Here is a 17,465-nt window from a genome sequence, read left to right on the forward strand (position 1 = left end):
GTGGAGACAGTAATTGCAAGAAAGGGATGGTGTCCTTTGGTGGTTGGAACTGTAGTTTAGGTTGCTGTGATAGTGAGTTTGTAGTGGATGTTTGTGGATAGTCTGTCTCCCAAAATGGAGGCAGAGAGATCACAAAAGAGGAGAGAGATGTCAGAGATGGTCCAAGTGAATTTGAGGGCAGGATGGAAGTTGGTGGTAAAGCTGATGATATTGATGAGTTCTGCATGGGTACAGGTAGTGGCCCGAAGCAATTAATCGATGCAGCGGAGAAAGAGTTGGTGAATGGTGCCAAAATATGTTTGGAACAAAGAGTGTTCAACTAAACTAAAGATCAGGCATAGCTGGGGCCCTGCTCCTTTACCATTTTCCATTTCAGAATGGTGAGGCAAATGCATTTTCCATAAGGGTAGCACAACGATGCAGCTGGTGGAACTGCTGCCTCACAGCACAAAAGACCCAGGTTTGATCTTGATCTCGAGTGCTATCTGTGTGGAGTTTGCATATTCTCCCTATTTCAGGTTTCCTCCAGTTGCTCCGGTTTCCTCCTACATCCCAAAGACGTGGGGATTTGCACATTAATTGGACTGTGTAAATTGCCTCTCGTGTGTAGGGAGTGGATGCGAAAGCTGGATAATATAGAACTAGTGTGAATGGGTGATCGATGTTTGGCATTAATTCGATGGGCGGAAGGGCCTGTTTCCATGCTGCAACTTTCAATCAATCAATTAATTCAAAAATCAATATATTTTGAGAGAATTTTTAAAAAAAATTGTTAAAAAACACAAAGGACCATTGATCAATTAGCTTATGTAGTCTTTCCTGTTTGAGGTAGCTATAGCAGTTGCATGTATTAAAAAAAGACTGGTCTTGGATTGCTTTACTGATATTTGAGCTTCCTGGATAATCTAATGTAAAGGCTTTTTTTGCTTACCACTCTTCTGAAGTAATTTCCAATGCTGGTTCAGTTCTTGTGTAAGTTTCATCAACATGAATGCATTTTCTTGATTTAAAACAAAAGATCTTATTGAAGGTAACGGATCACCTAGCAAGGAACTTGTCAAAGTCTCCACAAGATCAGAGGCCTGAGCAAAAAAAAGTTAACATCTATTTTAAGGTCACATTGAATTATATTTAAAAAAATCTTTTCCAATAATTTTAAGACAAACCAACTCATTGCTCTCGTATCAATTTAAAAGCTCAGTTTTTTCCCATTCATTCCACCTTTCCCAACATCACGTATTTTCCCCCGTGAAGTGTTTTTACTACTTTAGCTTCTCATGTCCATTCACCATAGTCATGGAGTCTTCCATTGGCAGTGGTTTACTCAGTGAATGGTGACAGCAGGACCTGTAGTCAGAAAGACTCCCAGTTCTGAGGAAGGGGCGTGGATATTCCTGCTGCAGCCCAAATGCTATTTGTCTTATTTTTCTTTAGTTTAGTTTAAAGATACAGTGCAGAATTAGGCCCTTCGGCCCACTATATCCGCACCGACCAGCGATCCCCGCACATTAACACTACTCTGTACGCACAAGGGATAATTTTACATTTATATCAAGCCAATTAACCTACAAACCTGTACATTTTTGGAGCGTGGGAGGAAACCGATAAAACTCGGATAAAACCCACGCAGGTCATGGGGAGAACGTACAGACAAGCACCTGTAGTCAGGATCGAACCCGGGTCTCTGGCGCTGTAAGGCAGTAGCTCTACTGCTGTGCCACCATGCCTCCCTTGGTTTCAGAATACTGTTAGTCTTACTGTGTGAACTTAGTAAATGTAGACACATTACTTCTGATCTGCATATGTACATTTTATTACAGTGGTCATAAATACAATGTTTAACTCAGCAAATTAGATTGATTTTCTCCCTAACTTCCTTTTCGTTTAACTGGTGGGGTTAACTGTCACATCCCTGCTAACTATTGGTAATTCAGCCAGAATTAAACCTGCAGATCTTTTATTGGAATTTGACAAACGGACCCAATCTGCAAAAAAGTGGCTCAGAATATCTACAATATTTGTTTTGTAGTGGTAGTTAATGATGCATTGCAGCAACAAATGTGCAGCAACAAAGCTTTTGTAATTTTGTTTTAACATACATCAGACAAGAGATCAGAAGTCTAGTATAAATGTGACAAGATTGACAGTTTGAAACTTAAAAATAATTCAAAATAATGCAAATCAAATATGTTAAATTACAGCAAACACAAATGAATCTGTAGCCCCCAAAAATCCAATTAATGTTAGCATACCTGGCTCATTACAAGGATTCGACCTTCAGCAAGCAACTGGAGTAAATGTGTCAAGTGAGCTAGTGTAACTGCTTGAATGCCAGTATTATCTCCCACGGCAAAAATCACCAGTTCAGGCCTGTGTTCATACGCCAGAGGTAAAATTAACTCAAATGTTGCATAAAGAAGGTCCCCATCACATTCATTACCCTGCAAGAAATAAATTGCAAATAAATTGCACTTATTGCATATGTTGTTTCATTTCTTACACTTTGATTAAAAATCTTTTGAAGCTGTTGCATCTCTTCATTGGGAAGGGGTGCTCAAAGAGAAAGCACATGCAAGTTGGGCCGAAGGACCTGTTTCCACATTGTATCATTCTATGACTCTATGACTCTATGGCTCTAAGTGGCAATGGACTGCGGGCTACTACAGTTGGGGTGGTAGTCTCAATGTTAGCTAGATTTTTATTTTCCCAGCTCAGAGGAGTTCTTCTGTTTCATTAAAAAAAAACTCTGAAAGTTTCTACTTCCAAGATACAATTTTTCCAAACGCTGGAAATTATCTCTTAAAATTGCAAGAAGTGTCAAAAGATATTTTGATCAGGTAGAAACAGAGAAAAATGAAAAGGTTCTAAAATCTGCTCTTGCTGCGGTGACAAAAATGTGAAAAAATGTTTTAAACCTATGAGTCTACACTAAATATTTAAAAGAAAAAGATACACATTACATACAACTTTGCAAGGACAATGAGAATATTTGTGGGTGACAGCAAGAAATGATGGAGGCGGTCCAATATCAGAGTTTTAACCTTGGATAACTTGGGATACTTTCTTACAACAAATGGACAAATATTTCATAGGCACTGTGCTTTTCTCAACTTAATTCTATTGTTCTGAATGCTGAATTATGATCCTAATATTAAGTCAAGGGCAATCTTTGTTAACGTTCAGTTGTCACTTTGATAATGAAATCTTAATCTATTTTTTTCATTTTCTAAACCTTGAAGATTTCAGTGTTTGAACAATTCACACCATTCAGAAACTTACATTGTAAATTCCTGACTAAACGTCAGTGAAAAAACATGTAATTTTGTTGCACGTCAGTTTCTGTTCGTGTCATATCAAAGACCAAAGTCCTATATCATTGTTCCAGTTTGTTTTCACCCGAATCACTTCTAGGACCAATAAACATGATTTACTTGTGTAGTATTCTGTACATTCCATGCACTATCGCTAAAGTGCTAGATTTAAATATGGGCCATATCAACGAATCCATCAATGAAGATTTCTCCTTTTGGCAGTTTTAAAAGATAAATATTATAATTTTTATCATAAATAATTTTCTCAATAATAATGGCTTTGTATTTCATTAGGTTACTTCACAGAAACAAAGATTGTTGAGATTGCTTCAATTCTTTTTATCAAAAACATTTTATAAACAGGGAGATTCTGCGCGTAATAAAGTTTTATTGCCATATGTCCTGAAACGGAGCAATTACATTCATACTTGCAGCAGCACAACAGGCATGTAAACATAGTGCTCAGTAGATACCATAATAGACAACAAAAAGATGTTCCATATATTAAAAAAAAACTAATATATTGTAGAAACAAAAACAAAGCCCAAAATTAAGGCAGTTCAATCACGGCAATCGTAGTTCAGATTAATGATTACTGAGAAGAAGCTGTTCCTGAACCAGAACACTCGTTTTCATGCTCCTGTGCCTTCTTCCCAATTATTACAGAAACGAAGTTTGAGTTCCGACAATTAAAAGAATGGGAATCCTTTTTTTAAATTGAAATATAGTGGAAAGCCAGCCAACTATGATCTTGGGGGAATTTGATTATTAATTTCTATAAAGATTTTTTCTAATAATGCCCGGTTGTTAGTTCCTTATCTTTCCTATGGTGAATGAACATCCTGATCACAAGTTGGCCGATGGGAACAACGCAAAGTGCATCGACAGTCTCTGCTGGCTATAGATTTTTGGTCTGTCCAATTATAGCCAGGATTATGATTTTATTTGATTTCATTACCATGTTTTGTTTAGGGAACTGAATTTTGTGGTATGTCACATAACGCCAGAGGAGATCGATCCTTCTTCCCTGTGGCTGTCAATCTGTACAACTCCTCCCCCTTCTGTTGTGGAGTAGACTGAGACGGACTCCCCTCCCCAATCTTTGCACATCCCCAATCCTTTCCACTTGTCACTTTAATTTCATGTTTCACGTATTTTGTATTTTTATGACTGTTGGCAGATCAATTTCCCTCCTGAGATAAATGAAGTTCTATCGATTCGTATCGTTCCTTAATTATTCACATATTGGCTCGCATTGGACATGACAACACTGGAAAAGCTGCAGAGTAGATTTATCAAATGTTTCAATCATGAAGAGAGATGTTTGTTTTGTTATTTTCAGAGCAGAGGAGTCTGAAGAGGACCTGACACAGGGACATTAAATTATGAGGGGCATAAATGCTTAATGTGACCTTTTTTTCGCCACTAGGGATATGTCTAAAACTAGAAGACAACGGTTTAAGCTGAGGTGCAAGAATGTTAGAGGGGAGCAGAAGAATTTTTTTTCACACAGAGGGTGGTTATAATGTGGAAAGGTGAAGGTATTTAAGAATCAGCTGGATGAGCACATGAATCACTCAGGCATAGAAGGCTAGAGACCAAGTGCTGATAAGTTGGATTAGGACAGAGGGGCATTTGATGATAGACATGGAAATAGTGGGTCTGAGGGGCCTGCCTCTGCACTGTATTTTCTTTTCCACTGTCCTTAGTATTCCTCAACATTCACCTCCAAATACTGAAGAAGGGGTTGTCCTCGAGGCGGTACGAACAAATCATGATGCAGGTTTATAGTGGCTGAATAGATCAAAATGTGGGTGCCTGCAGGGGTCCCAAATCCTTGTGTGGAAGGATCAAGTTTGTTCACTGTATTCCTGTATCCCTGATCCATCTAACCAGTTACCGCAGAGTTTTCAACTATGAGGAATTCCAAATTGTCTCCTGAACTTAAATTGCATGCATTTCCATGATAAAAATTATGTCATTGACATTTTTTGCACTTACCTCTTTCCAACAAATTGGGATAAAGTAATTGTTTCCCCCCTTCTCCTTCTGTTTCCCACATATGTTCACCACTAGGATTTTTCTGAAAATTACATTTTTAAAAAGGATTTTAAAATATCAGTATTTCTTAATTCGCACAATTAATCTTGTATTAGTTTGATCAAAACAGGTAAGGAATTCCAAGGATCTGCAACACATTTTCATCAAATTATGATATGACAATTTATAAAATAGCCTCATAAGAACAATATATGGACCCTGAATGTTCGATTGTTTCTACAACAAGATCTCATTGGTTCAGAGTACAAACCACATTTACACCAGTAAAGGGAGGTGCCCACTTGATAACTCCAATGATATACTGGCATCTATAAGCTAATTTTTGTTGTCTCATTGTTTAAATGTGTAAAGGCATCTTAGATACTCATGTGCCATTGGGATTGAGTCTCTTGGTTAAACATTTAGCTTATGTGTTTGTTAACATGTTGATAGCTTATCACTGAATGTGAAGTTAGTTATTGTCCAATTGCAGAGGTGTGTACAAGCAGTTTAGATACTACTTTGGCATTGGACTTGGCTTTCTTGATTTAACGCTTATCCCACGTAATTTGCGTTTTAACAATCATTTCATTTATAGCTCCTGAAAACAACCATTTGTACACTGTGGGAACAATTTTGAAACCCCTTCTGTTCTTCATACTGGCTTAATTCAGTGAAATAATGTCTTTATCCTAGATTCCTTAATTCTTTTGGTTTACAATTTATCCGTTTCAGACTTAAAATTAACTAGGTGACTTACCAATACTTCCTGTTTGCCACATTCCTACCACTCCCTGCATTTAAAAAGATGTCCTAACTTTAGGAAAGAACTGACTGTAGCTTTAAGGCAACATTTCCAAGGAGCAGGAACAGCGAGGACAGATAAAATAAGCATAATTCATCCTAATTCCTGATAAATTAATCAAATAACCTAAATTTCAGGAAATAATCCTACTGTGCACAGCATGGTTTATTCATTGAAGTCCAGGTATTATTTTGGGAACTCTATGCTGCTCTCCCAGAGATGATCATATGTTTTCTAGGGTGTAGTCTTTGAACTTGTCTCTGTGTGATCCAAATATGATCCATTTTGGATAAAACAGTGAGCAGGTTTTGAACAGCAATGACATAATTTCCTAACAGTTAAAAAAATTAAATACTGTTTGAGATAAGCAGGAGAAACTTACTCATCAGCATTAACATCATCTGGAATCTCAGCATCTCCAAGCACCAGAAGCAAAACTCTGAAGAAAAAAGATACACATATTTCACAGCATTAATATACAACTATTTTTCAAAGTCCAGACAATAACTGAAACATTATAAAGGTGAAAGTAACATTATGTTAAGACCACAATAACAATGTCACATCCACTTTTGACTACATTAATTATTCCATTATGCCACAAAAAAGATTCATTGTTATTATATTTGCTTTGGAACAAAACTTTTCAAATGATAAGTGGGTTTATGATTATCTACAAGGTCAGAGAAGTACAATGTATGGCAAATACTGCTTATCTAAGTTGAAAGAAAGCAAAGACTTGAAATCAGAAAAAAAGATTGTGAAATTAAATGTTGAGCACGATACATTTGAGGCTTTACTTAAGAGTGAAAGTTGTTTGGCTCAGTCGTCCTTCCTTGAATTTTTCCAGCATCACTGTAAATATTTAAGCAAATATTTCCTTATGTTAAAATAAGGCAACCCAGAGACAGTCTTTCTTCACCCTTGACTTTTCAAAGTTCTCCCTTCTCTCTGAAATGCAGCAGTAAAAATAGGGAACAGTGGAGACACTGGTTGGTACGTAATTCTGGCCTTCTCTCTCTAAATTTGAATATGTTATGTCAGTAATATGTTCAATTTTTAATCAATGTTAACCAAGCTGAATTTAACACAGTTACAAGAGACACAGAGGTAATATAGACAATGAACTAGACAGGAGAAAAATGGTGATTGCATTGGTCCTGACTGTTATTCAACATTTCCTACATGATGCAAAGGATTTTTTAGGACCAGCCAGCAAACATTCAATATCTAGGTGAGGGCAGGTGATTTAAATATACATACATTTATACTTTTATAACAACAGGCACTAAGAGCAGCAATTTGATGAAAACCAAGTTATCTATTTAGTTAAAGCTCACAAATTATATACCTGCTTGATCCAACAGTAATGCTATACCGTGCTGCCACAACACTAGATGACAATGAAGGGGCTACCACAATGCCATTTCGAACCTAAGTAACAGGAAACAAAGTTGTAAGAACACGATACTGGTTCTGCAATAAATAAACATCTTCAGCAAAGAGGCTGAGCTCAAACTCTTGCAATAAGGATGCCACATAGGTCTTTTTGTTAAAACTTACATTTCCACAATACACTTAGTGTGGTGAAAAGGCCCAAGGTGATTTACAGATAACCAACCACATTTTCAGATTAGACGATACAGCAGAGGTGACCAAAGTTTAGTCAAAGAGAAAGTGTTTAAGGAAGAGCCCCTAGGAAAAAAGGAAGAGATCTGTAGGGATCGAGGAAGGAATTCAGAACTTGCACCGCAACTGCAACTGCTTTATAACCTTACAAGCACAGCAGGCAAACCCTATATTGAATATTTAAAAGTCAAGATCGGCTCGAATACAGCAGCCTTTTTGGAGCAGCCATTGTGAGAAGGGCTGTGTTTAAATTCCAGCTTCAATGTTCGATAAGCACGTGCTGAGACTTTGGCTTGTGCGGCTGTGGCAAGGAGGCTGAGCTGAGGTATAGTCGAGAACTGTACTCTTCAGACTTAGTGTAGTCAGAATGGCAGTTAGGGCAGTGGCATGCACCACCTGCTTGATGTGAGAGATCAGGGGAACTTTCAGTGTAGAAAAATAACTGCAGATGCTGGTACAAATCGAAGGTATCACAAAATGCTGGAGTAACTCAGCAGGTCAGGCAGCATCTAGGAGAGAGGGAATGGGTGACGTTTCGGATCGAGATCCCTTCCTCAGACTGATGAAGACTAGGGGATGATGACAGACCTAGGGGAACTTTCAGAGTCATTTGGTGACTCCATCTATGGGAACTGTGCACAGCTACAGCTCCTCACTGCCCTGGTCAGGGAACTGGAACTGGAGCTGGAGTTGGACACACACAGGCTAATCTGGGATGCTGCAAGAATCATAGATAGGAGTTTATGTGAGGCGGTCACATCTAAGATGCAGGCAGTGGGTAGTCGGATGACTACCGAGAAAGGGACTAGGCAGACAGTTCAGGGTGCCCTTGTGGCCATTCCATCTCAGGTATACCTCTTCAGGGTATACTGTCGAGGGGGTTGACCCATTTGTCAGAGCGCAACAGCAGCCAGATCTGCAGCATTGTGACCGACATTGAGCCTCAGCAGGGAGGTGTGGACATTGGGAGTGGTGATAGGAGATTCAATGGCTAGGGTGACAGATAGGAAATTCTGTGGCCACAAACATGACACCAGGATGGTGTCACCTGCGTGCCCAGGTCAAGAATGGCTCTGAGAGGTTGTAGAGCATACTCAAGGGGAGAGTGAGTAGGAGGATGTTGTTGTGCACATTAGGACCAACGACATAGATAAAGGGATGAGGTCCTGCAGCATGAATCTCGGAAATTAGGAAAGAGGTCATAAAGCAGGAAAGCAGGACCCCAAGGGTGGTAATCTCTGGATTATCCTCAGTGACATGTACTAGTGAGGGGATAAATAGAAAGGTAGATCGGAAGAATGTTTGGTTGAGGAGCATGGGGCAGGCATTCCGGTCCTTGGATCTGGGAGTTCTTCTGGGGCAGAGGTACAGGTTGCACTTGAACTGGAGAGGGACCAATATCCTGAGAGGGTGCCTTGCCAGTGCTTATTAGGAAGTTTAAACTAAATGGGCAGAGTTTGACCATATATTTCTGCAGAGTAGAAATGAGGCAGATGAAAAGTCTGGAGCAAACACTGTACTGAAAGAGATCAAATTTAATAGACAACAGCTAAGAAGCAACATCTTCACATCGAAGGTAGTGTGTATATGGATCAGGGCTGCCAGAGAAAGTGATTGCTGCTGGTATGATAACAACACTTAAAAGACATTTGGTCAGGCACATGGATAAAAAAGGATATGGGCCAAATGCATACAAACATGTTGGTATGGACATGTTTCCGTGCTGTATTACTCTGACTATGCAAACACAGTTGCGTTTACTGAGGCAAAGCAAAATTAAGATGCACACGATGCCATCACCGGTGGATTGCACAGATTTCAAGACCGCAAGCAGGAGCCAGCTGCAGTGAAAGGAAGGAGTGAAACCAGAGGTGGTGTGAATACAGGAATGTCTCAATTCTCCACCAGTTTTAGAATGATTATATTCTTTGATATTCATTTTCCAAGGCAATTTGCTGCTAAATTATCTCCAGCAAAGTATAGAATATGATTTCATACTTCGATTGCCCTCAATGGGTATTTTCCATCCAGTTCATAGTGGCAGGTGGTCACAGGTAATAGTTAAGGCGTTACAGTATAATTGATCAGGTGCTCTCCAACTATTATTGTTAGATCATGCAGCAACAAATTTTAAAAAAGACACAAAGTACTGGAGTAACTCAGTGGGTCAGGCAACATCTCTGGAGAACATTAGAAAGGTGACGTTTCGGGTCCAGACCCTTCTTCAGCTTGAATTTAAGGGAAATTCCCAGATGTTCTAGATTCCAATTTTCCCCCATGGCAAATATTCTTGCTCAAGTTTCATCACCAACACCCATTTGGTTCAAAACAAGCAATGTAATTAATAAATGAATGCAAACAATGAAACATATATACAAAATAAATTATGTTCATTATTATGTCCTTATCAGAACATAAAGAATGGAAGGATTAATCATTTGTTCTCTCCCTGATTACTGGCAATTTGTTTTAATATTACAGTATGGATGTATGTGTGTCGTAGCAGGGCAGAGATGGCACCTACCTCTCTCTTGACTATTTTATCAATGAGCGGAAAGATATGCCCCAACGACGGTAAAAGAGTTTTGTTCTCCAGATCTGCAGTATCACCACCACTATGAAAAAAGTTAAGAGATTATGTAAAATCGTCTGCCGATTTTAACACGTCCCACCTGCCTGTTTGGCCCATATCCCTCTAAACCTCTCCTATCCATGTACCTGTTTAAATATCTTTTATTGGTGCTTGTAAATTTCTCATTTCAGAAATCTTTCTGAGTATATACATTGATGAGCCAAAACATTATGACCACCTGCCTAATACGCTGTTGGTCCTACATGTGCCGTCAAAACAGTGCCGACCCGCCGAGGCATGGACTCTACAAGATCCCTGAAGGTGTCCTGTGGTATCTGGCACCAAAACATTAGCAGCAGATCCTGTACGTTGCGAGGTGGAGCCGCCCTGGATCGGACTTGTCAATCCAGCACATCCCACAGATACTCAATCGGATTGAGATCTGGAGAATTTGGAGGCCAGGGCAACACCGTGAACACTTCATCATCGGACCAGGCGACCTTCTTCCACTGCTCCAAGGTCCAGTTCCGATGCTCACATGCCCAATGTAGGCGCTTTCGACGGTGGTCAGGGGTCATCATGGGCACTCTGACCGGTCTGCGGCTACGCAGCCCCATACGAAGCAGGGTGTGATGCCCTGTGTATTGTGACACATTCCTCCCGTGACCACCATTAACATATTCGGTGACTTGTGCCACAGTAGATCTTCGGACCAGACGGGATAACCTTCGTTGCCCTCGTGCATTGATGAGCCTTCGGCACCCAACACCCCGTCACAGGTTTGTGGTTTGTCCCTCCTTGAACCAGTCGGTAGGTACTCACCACTGCTGACCGGGAGCACCCCACAAGCCTTGCTGTTTCAGAGATGCTCTGACCCAGTCGTCTGGCCATAACAATTTGGCCCTTGTCAAAGTCGCTCAGGTCTTTACTCCTGCCCATTTCTCCTGCATCCAACACATCAACTTCAAGGACTGTTCACTTGCCGCCTAATATACCCCACCCCTTGACAGGTGCCATTGTAACAAGATAATCAATGTTATTCACTTTGCCTGTCAGTAGTCATAATGTTTTGGCTCATTGGTGTATTCTTTGAATATATGCATTTAACTTTAATGATAGCCAGTAGAAATAGTCCATTTTACTTTTCACCTGTTTTTTTAAACAATTTTTACCCGCCTCTCCTGAAAATTTTGAATTCTTGTTGAGGTATGCACTCAGTATCTGGGCTAGGCAAAACATCTTAGGAACAGATTTTCTATGATTGCTAGCATTACGCAGGAGCAGATGGTGGCTGCAATTATTCAGCACATTTGGCTCCACTGAAGTCAACAGGCACCGAATGTCATAAATGACAAAATATGGATTTCACCCCCATTAAGTCTAACTGTTTAAGCAGGGATGTATTTCAATTTCCACTCGTACACTTCCAACTGTGATAAGTGAAACCAACTGTGATAAGTGAAAAAGAATGGCCAATTTCTCATCTGTTACACCCACAAATATAGCATGCAACCTTTGCACAAAGGGCAGCAAACTAAAAGCAACGTTGAAATTAAACCAAAAAAATTATTTGATGGAAATTTGATATCAAATTTCTTTGATATTTTGCTCAGCAAGGACCTTAACTAATACATTCACAGGCACCAATCCACAGGGACTGCCTCATTACCCTATTCTCCCACACATTTCCTCCTCTTATTACACACTTTATTTTCCGAGGCCCTCATTGATTACACATTAACTATTTCTTCTCACACACATGGTTCCTGTGTAACTTAGACAACCTGAGGAGAATGCCAGCTTCTTCTAAGGAGGTTTTCTTTGCTTCTACTTTAAGGCATTGGTCCAACTTTGCCGACTTCACTTCATCACCAGCCCATGCGGTTCTTACAGAGGGAGTTAACACAAGAACTTTCTTCATGTGGGAATCCATGAATTCATCAAAATCTTGCTTCTCTTTGGAAAGCGTTGTAATTTCTTTCTCTGTAGTTGTGTTATCTGATTCAAAATTATGCTCTTCAGCACAGAAGTTCAATTTCTTGGTGCTTGGGTCTTTAATAATGATACCTTCTGAAAATGTTGTGCAAAGTAGAACACCATTTAGTATTGCTTATCAGTTATTCCGTATTTAGCCTTATATTACCATACCAGAATGAACAAAACAAAATTATTAAAAAGTATATATTTGAGAAAAAACTAAAGTTTCTGCTTTCACAATGGAATATGACTGTCTACTCTTCCATTTCAGAGCTCAACCGGACAGATTTAAGGAGCTCAATTTAATAAACAGAAAGTACTGTAGTGTTCAGATACTACATCACTGGAATAGCTCTACTTCCATAGTCACCGAAGGGGTGTCAGATTATTTAAATAATCATGTGTATGAAAATTTATTTTATAAATATATTGGTACAAATTTAAAAGAAGCCCTTTCTACAAAAATGCCGCACGCAAGTAGTTTATAAATGACTGAAAAAAATATTACCGTGATACTGCAAACATTTCCAGTATGGCTGATGTACAGCTGTTACATTTTGAATTGTTTCCACAGCACTGTATTAAGGGAACAAAAAAAGTGATAATTTACAGTACACTTCAAAGTACAAAAAACAGAAGCTCTGCCATTCTGTAAGACAGAACATAGGCCAAGGTCAAGGTCAGTTTATCGTCACGTGTATTAATTAAGGCACAGTGAAATTCGAATTACCATACAGCCATACTAAAAAAAAACAAGAAACACAAGATAACATAAACATCCACCACAGCGGATTCCCCACATTCCTCACTGTGATGGAAGGCAATGAAGTCCAATCCTCTTCCTCTTTTATTCTCTCGCAGTCGGGGCAGTCGAACCACCCGCAGTCGGAGCGATCGAAGCCCCCGCGTCAGGGTGATCGGATCTCCTGCATCGGGGCGGTCGAAGCTCCTGCGGCTTGGAGTTCCTGAAGTCAGTCTCTAATCAGAGGCCGCGAGCTCCGCGATGTTAAAGTTCGCAGGTTCCTGCGGTTGGAGCCCCAAAGTCGACCCTGACAGGGATCGTGGGTTCCGTGATGTTAAGTCCGCAGGCTCCCGCGGGGGAGCTCCCAAAGTCGGTCTCCAGCAAAGGATGCCAACTCGATGTTAGGCCACAGTGCGGACTGAGATTCGATACGGAAAAAAAAAAAATCGCATCTCCGTCGAGGTAACAGATTAGAAAAAGTTTCCCCCAACTCCCCCCCCCCACCACCCGCTAAATAAAACAAGCTAAAGAACACTAAAAACATACATTTAATATATACAAACAAACACCAAAGAAGGGACAGACAAACTATTGGCGAGGCAGCCATTGCTGGTACCACCCGTTGGGTCATCCACCATAGAATAGTAAACATAGAACAAAGAATAGTAAAGCACAAGAACAAGCCCTGTCAAACATGATAGCAAGACCAACTCTTATCTGCCTGCAAATAATCCATATCCCTCAATTCCCTGCATATCCATGTGCCTATCAAAAAGTCTCTTAAATGCTACTATCATATCTGCCTCAACCATCACATCTGGCAGCATGTTCCCGCCTTCACCACCTTCTGTGTAAAATGGTTAGGTCTGGTAGGTCTTCAGCAAACATTTGCTCTTGGTTTAACTCCGCTTCCCATTCTCACACTGACCTTTCCATCCTGGGCCACGTTCATTGCCAGAGTGAGCAAACTGAAAGAACAGCATCATAGGAAAATCTCATTTTTCCTTACAAGGCCATGGTATGAACATTGAATTCCCCAATTTTAGGTAACCTCTAACAACCGTCCCTTCTCCCTCCCCTTTCTTTCCCACCCCCAACCCCTCCTGCTCCCACCTCGACTTGCTCAGAATTCTCCCCTTCCCCTCCCCCCAATTCTTAACTCTTCAATCCTTTTGTTTCCCACCTTTTTGTGCACCTCTGGCCTTTGTCCAAACAGCTGCCTCTCAAAGCCCCACCTCAACTGTGTTCACCTATTACCTGCCATGCTTTGTCCTGCCCCTCCTACTAGTTTGCTTCATCCCCGCCACAAACAATCAGTCTGAGGCAGAGTCCTGATCCATAATGTCATTTATCCATGCTCTCCAGGAGTGCTGCTTGACCTGCTGAGTTATTTCAGCACTTTGTGTCCCTTTTTTGTCACTACCCAAACGTGTGTTGGAGAAATGGAATGGCACTCCCATGTCTCAGTTCTCTCCCATGTCTCCAATTCTCTGAGATAAATCATCCTACCACTGGGAGAGGGGTTCTGTCATCAACTGTCACCTGAAGAGCCCCTGTCAAGATGGGAGACAGTAAAGAAATGCGCGTGCTTCTTACGTAATTCCTGAGAATATGTATAATTATTGTGCATAATCATTTATGGCACAACTCTTTCCCGAGTCTTTACACAATCCTTAAAGAAGCTGGCAAGTCAGCTGAGCAGTAGTACTGGAGCCCATTTTCATGCCTATTACATTCTCTGGCATGCGAATATTTATGTTGGCATGAAGTCAATGCAGTGATGTTCATCGTATAGTAACAAATAAGGGGACAAAAATTTCACAACAATGCAATGGAGGTCATAGGGTCATAAGTCTGGCACACCACCAGATTCGGGGACAGTTTCTTCCCAGCTGTTATCAGGCAACTGAATCATCCTACCACAGCCAGAGATCAATGCTGAACTACTATCTACCTCTTTGGTGTCTCTCGGACGACCCTTGAATGGACTTTACTGGCTTTACCTTGCACTAAACGTTTTTTCCTTATCATGTATTTATACTGTATGGATCGATTGTAATCATGTATTGTCTTTCTGACCGATTAGCACGCAGCCTGTCTTCTTCCCATAACTCCTGACACCTGTACTGATCAAGAATCTATCTATCTCTCCCTTAAAAACATCAATTGACGGCCTCCACAGCCTTCTGTGGCAAAGAATTCCACAGATTCACCACCTTTCAGGTATTTTTATCAAAAAATTGTAATTTGACTCCAATAAGGTAGAATAGACCAAAGCTGACTATTTAATCTTAGTTCATTAATTTGATTAAAATTATATTATGTGTGGCAATTGTAAAATCTTTACTCTTAACGACATTAACCCCGCTTTATTAAAAACGCTCAACCTTGCCCAACACTTAAAATGTTCTATGACTGAATCTTGTAACCAATTCATTTTCTTAAGTATTGTAAAATGTTTGCAGCACAATGTAATTGCCATGGCAAACAGTGCTGAGTAAATATTTTCTCCCAAATGAAGTGCTTAATAAAAAATAAGTTTGCCAATGTTTAATTTGGAAAGTGATAAAAATATAAAGTGTACATTGATTAATTAAATACCTTATGCATGGTGCCATCTGGCCAACCAATGGAGGGACAGGGTCCCCTAATAACGCTCGGACAGTCATGCAGACAGATTCAGAAAGGGAACGCAAGTTGTATCCTCCCTAAAAATAAAGTACTTTAAGTTAAGAACAGTGCAAAATAGATATGGAGATGACAGACTGTGCATGCAATAGACAATCTCCCGAAGAACAAGAAGAAGGGTCTCGACCTGAAACGTTACCCATTCCTTCTCTCCTGAGATGCTGCCTGACCTGCTGAGTTACTCCAGCATTTTGTGATACCTTCGATTTGTACCAACATCTGCAGTTATTTTCGTACATTTTATTTATACTAGTACAGAACTTTGGTTAATATAAATACATACAGATTATTTTAAATAATCGGTCAAAGCTATTAGAATAAAGTTTTTTGTCATCATTTTCCATTCTGAGCTCTGTCTCAGCTAGAGAATACTGTGGACAGACCAGCAGAAGTGGAGTGGAAGCAAATTATTCTTGATGAAGGGAGAGCTCAATGATTTCCTTCCTATTTTACAAATAAAATTCTTATTGTGAGAATTAAATTCTGAAAAAAAAGCAAGTTTCAATATCAAACTGATACAAATAACAATCCCGAATGAACTACAATTCCCCCCAAAAAGTTTTTAAAATATTGTACAAAGTGTGTGACACAGATTTGCATTTTCTTAAAGTCTATTTGGAGTTACAGAAGGATACAGTGGTGATATACCTTGTCAAAGGCTTTTAGGGAAGAGCAGCATTAGTTTGCTAGCAATGCCTGGATCCCCCAAAAAATGAATGCATTAAAGAAGAAAGGAAGAGAATGAGTCCTGGCACTGCAAGGTTAATGAGAGCTGAGGTTCAGCGTGTTTCAACACCAAATACTGTGGGTAAGTTGGAAAAGAACTCCAATTTCAATCAATAGTGGAGCAGAGTGGTCTCAGTTAAGGCTCAATGCTAACTTCAACACTCCATGAATGGTAATAAAGTCAATAATGCCCAGCATCAGGACACATTAAAGTCCAGCAGCAATCGTTCCATTGCATTGCATTCTATTTTCAATCAGTCAATACAATGCACTGTCTCAATGTTTATGCTCATATAAATATACAGTAATCCGCATGCTTGATTTTAGAGCATCCAACTGCTATAAAAGGTTAAATAAACAGTTTTATATACAGCAGAGCCATTTATCCAACACACTTGGGACTTTGGTGCGGCCGGATTGGCAGAGAGAGGCAGCAGAGTTTAAAGGGAGTGTAGAAAATGAACCAGGCGACTTTAAATATAGCATGGGTACCAGAGCCTCAGTGTGTTTAAAGGAGCATGGAAAGCAATGCCCAGGTATATCAAAGGGAGGGTGAAAACCCTTCCCCAAGTGTGTCAAGGTGAGTGCAGGAAATAGGGCTGCATAATATCATATGGTGTATGGGAAGGTATGTGGTATGTCAAAGGAATTCTGGGTTCAGCGCTCGAGTGTGTTTGAAGAGACGGGTAACAAATCATCAATGGGATGGCATATTAACAGAGTTTAACTGTGTTATGTGTACTTATGCAAAATTCAACAAAACGTTTTGTAAGATGCATCATCTAGAGTTGGAATAAACATAATTGCATACCTCTAAGACAACACACAGTTTCCCATTGGCTAATGGCATCAGTAACTGAGTCAGATGAGCAAAGATCTCAGGCGTAGCGCACATTTCACCCTGGAAGATGATAATGGAAATTATTATATATTACCAGTGATATATTGCTATAATTAGAACACTAAGATATTTTA

The 17,465-nt window shown here is 39.9% G+C and overlaps 1 protein-coding gene across 3 annotated transcripts in view; it reads right to left on the bottom strand.

Annotated features, from left to right (window-relative positions):
• The window catches only part of LOC144605099 (polyamine deacetylase HDAC10-like), a 29,753-nt gene that overhangs the window by 2,205 nt on the left and 10,083 nt on the right, over nt 1-17,465 (bottom strand). For all 3 annotated transcript variants that reach the window (XM_078420151.1, XM_078420153.1, XM_078420154.1), the window contains 10 exons: nt 17,302-17,391; nt 15,678-15,784; nt 12,843-12,910; nt 12,142-12,427; nt 10,310-10,400; nt 7,508-7,590; nt 6,539-6,595; nt 5,313-5,394; nt 2,253-2,441; nt 932-1,082 (listed from right to left, as the gene is read on the bottom strand). In XM_078420151.1, coding sequence (XP_078276277.1) covers nt 932-1,082; nt 2,253-2,441; nt 5,313-5,394; nt 6,539-6,595; nt 7,508-7,590; nt 10,310-10,400; nt 12,142-12,427; nt 12,843-12,910; nt 15,678-15,784; nt 17,302-17,391 — 1,204 coding nt within the window. The remainder of the gene's footprint in view (nt 1-931; nt 1,083-2,252; nt 2,442-5,312; nt 5,395-6,538; nt 6,596-7,507; nt 7,591-10,309; nt 10,401-12,141; nt 12,428-12,842; nt 12,911-15,677; nt 15,785-17,301; nt 17,392-17,465) is intronic.

This window comes from Rhinoraja longicauda, chromosome 23 (assembly GCF_053455715.1).
Source record: "Rhinoraja longicauda isolate Sanriku21f chromosome 23, sRhiLon1.1, whole genome shotgun sequence".
Classification (NCBI taxonomy): Eukaryota; Metazoa; Chordata; class Chondrichthyes; order Rajiformes; family Arhynchobatidae; genus Rhinoraja; species Rhinoraja longicauda.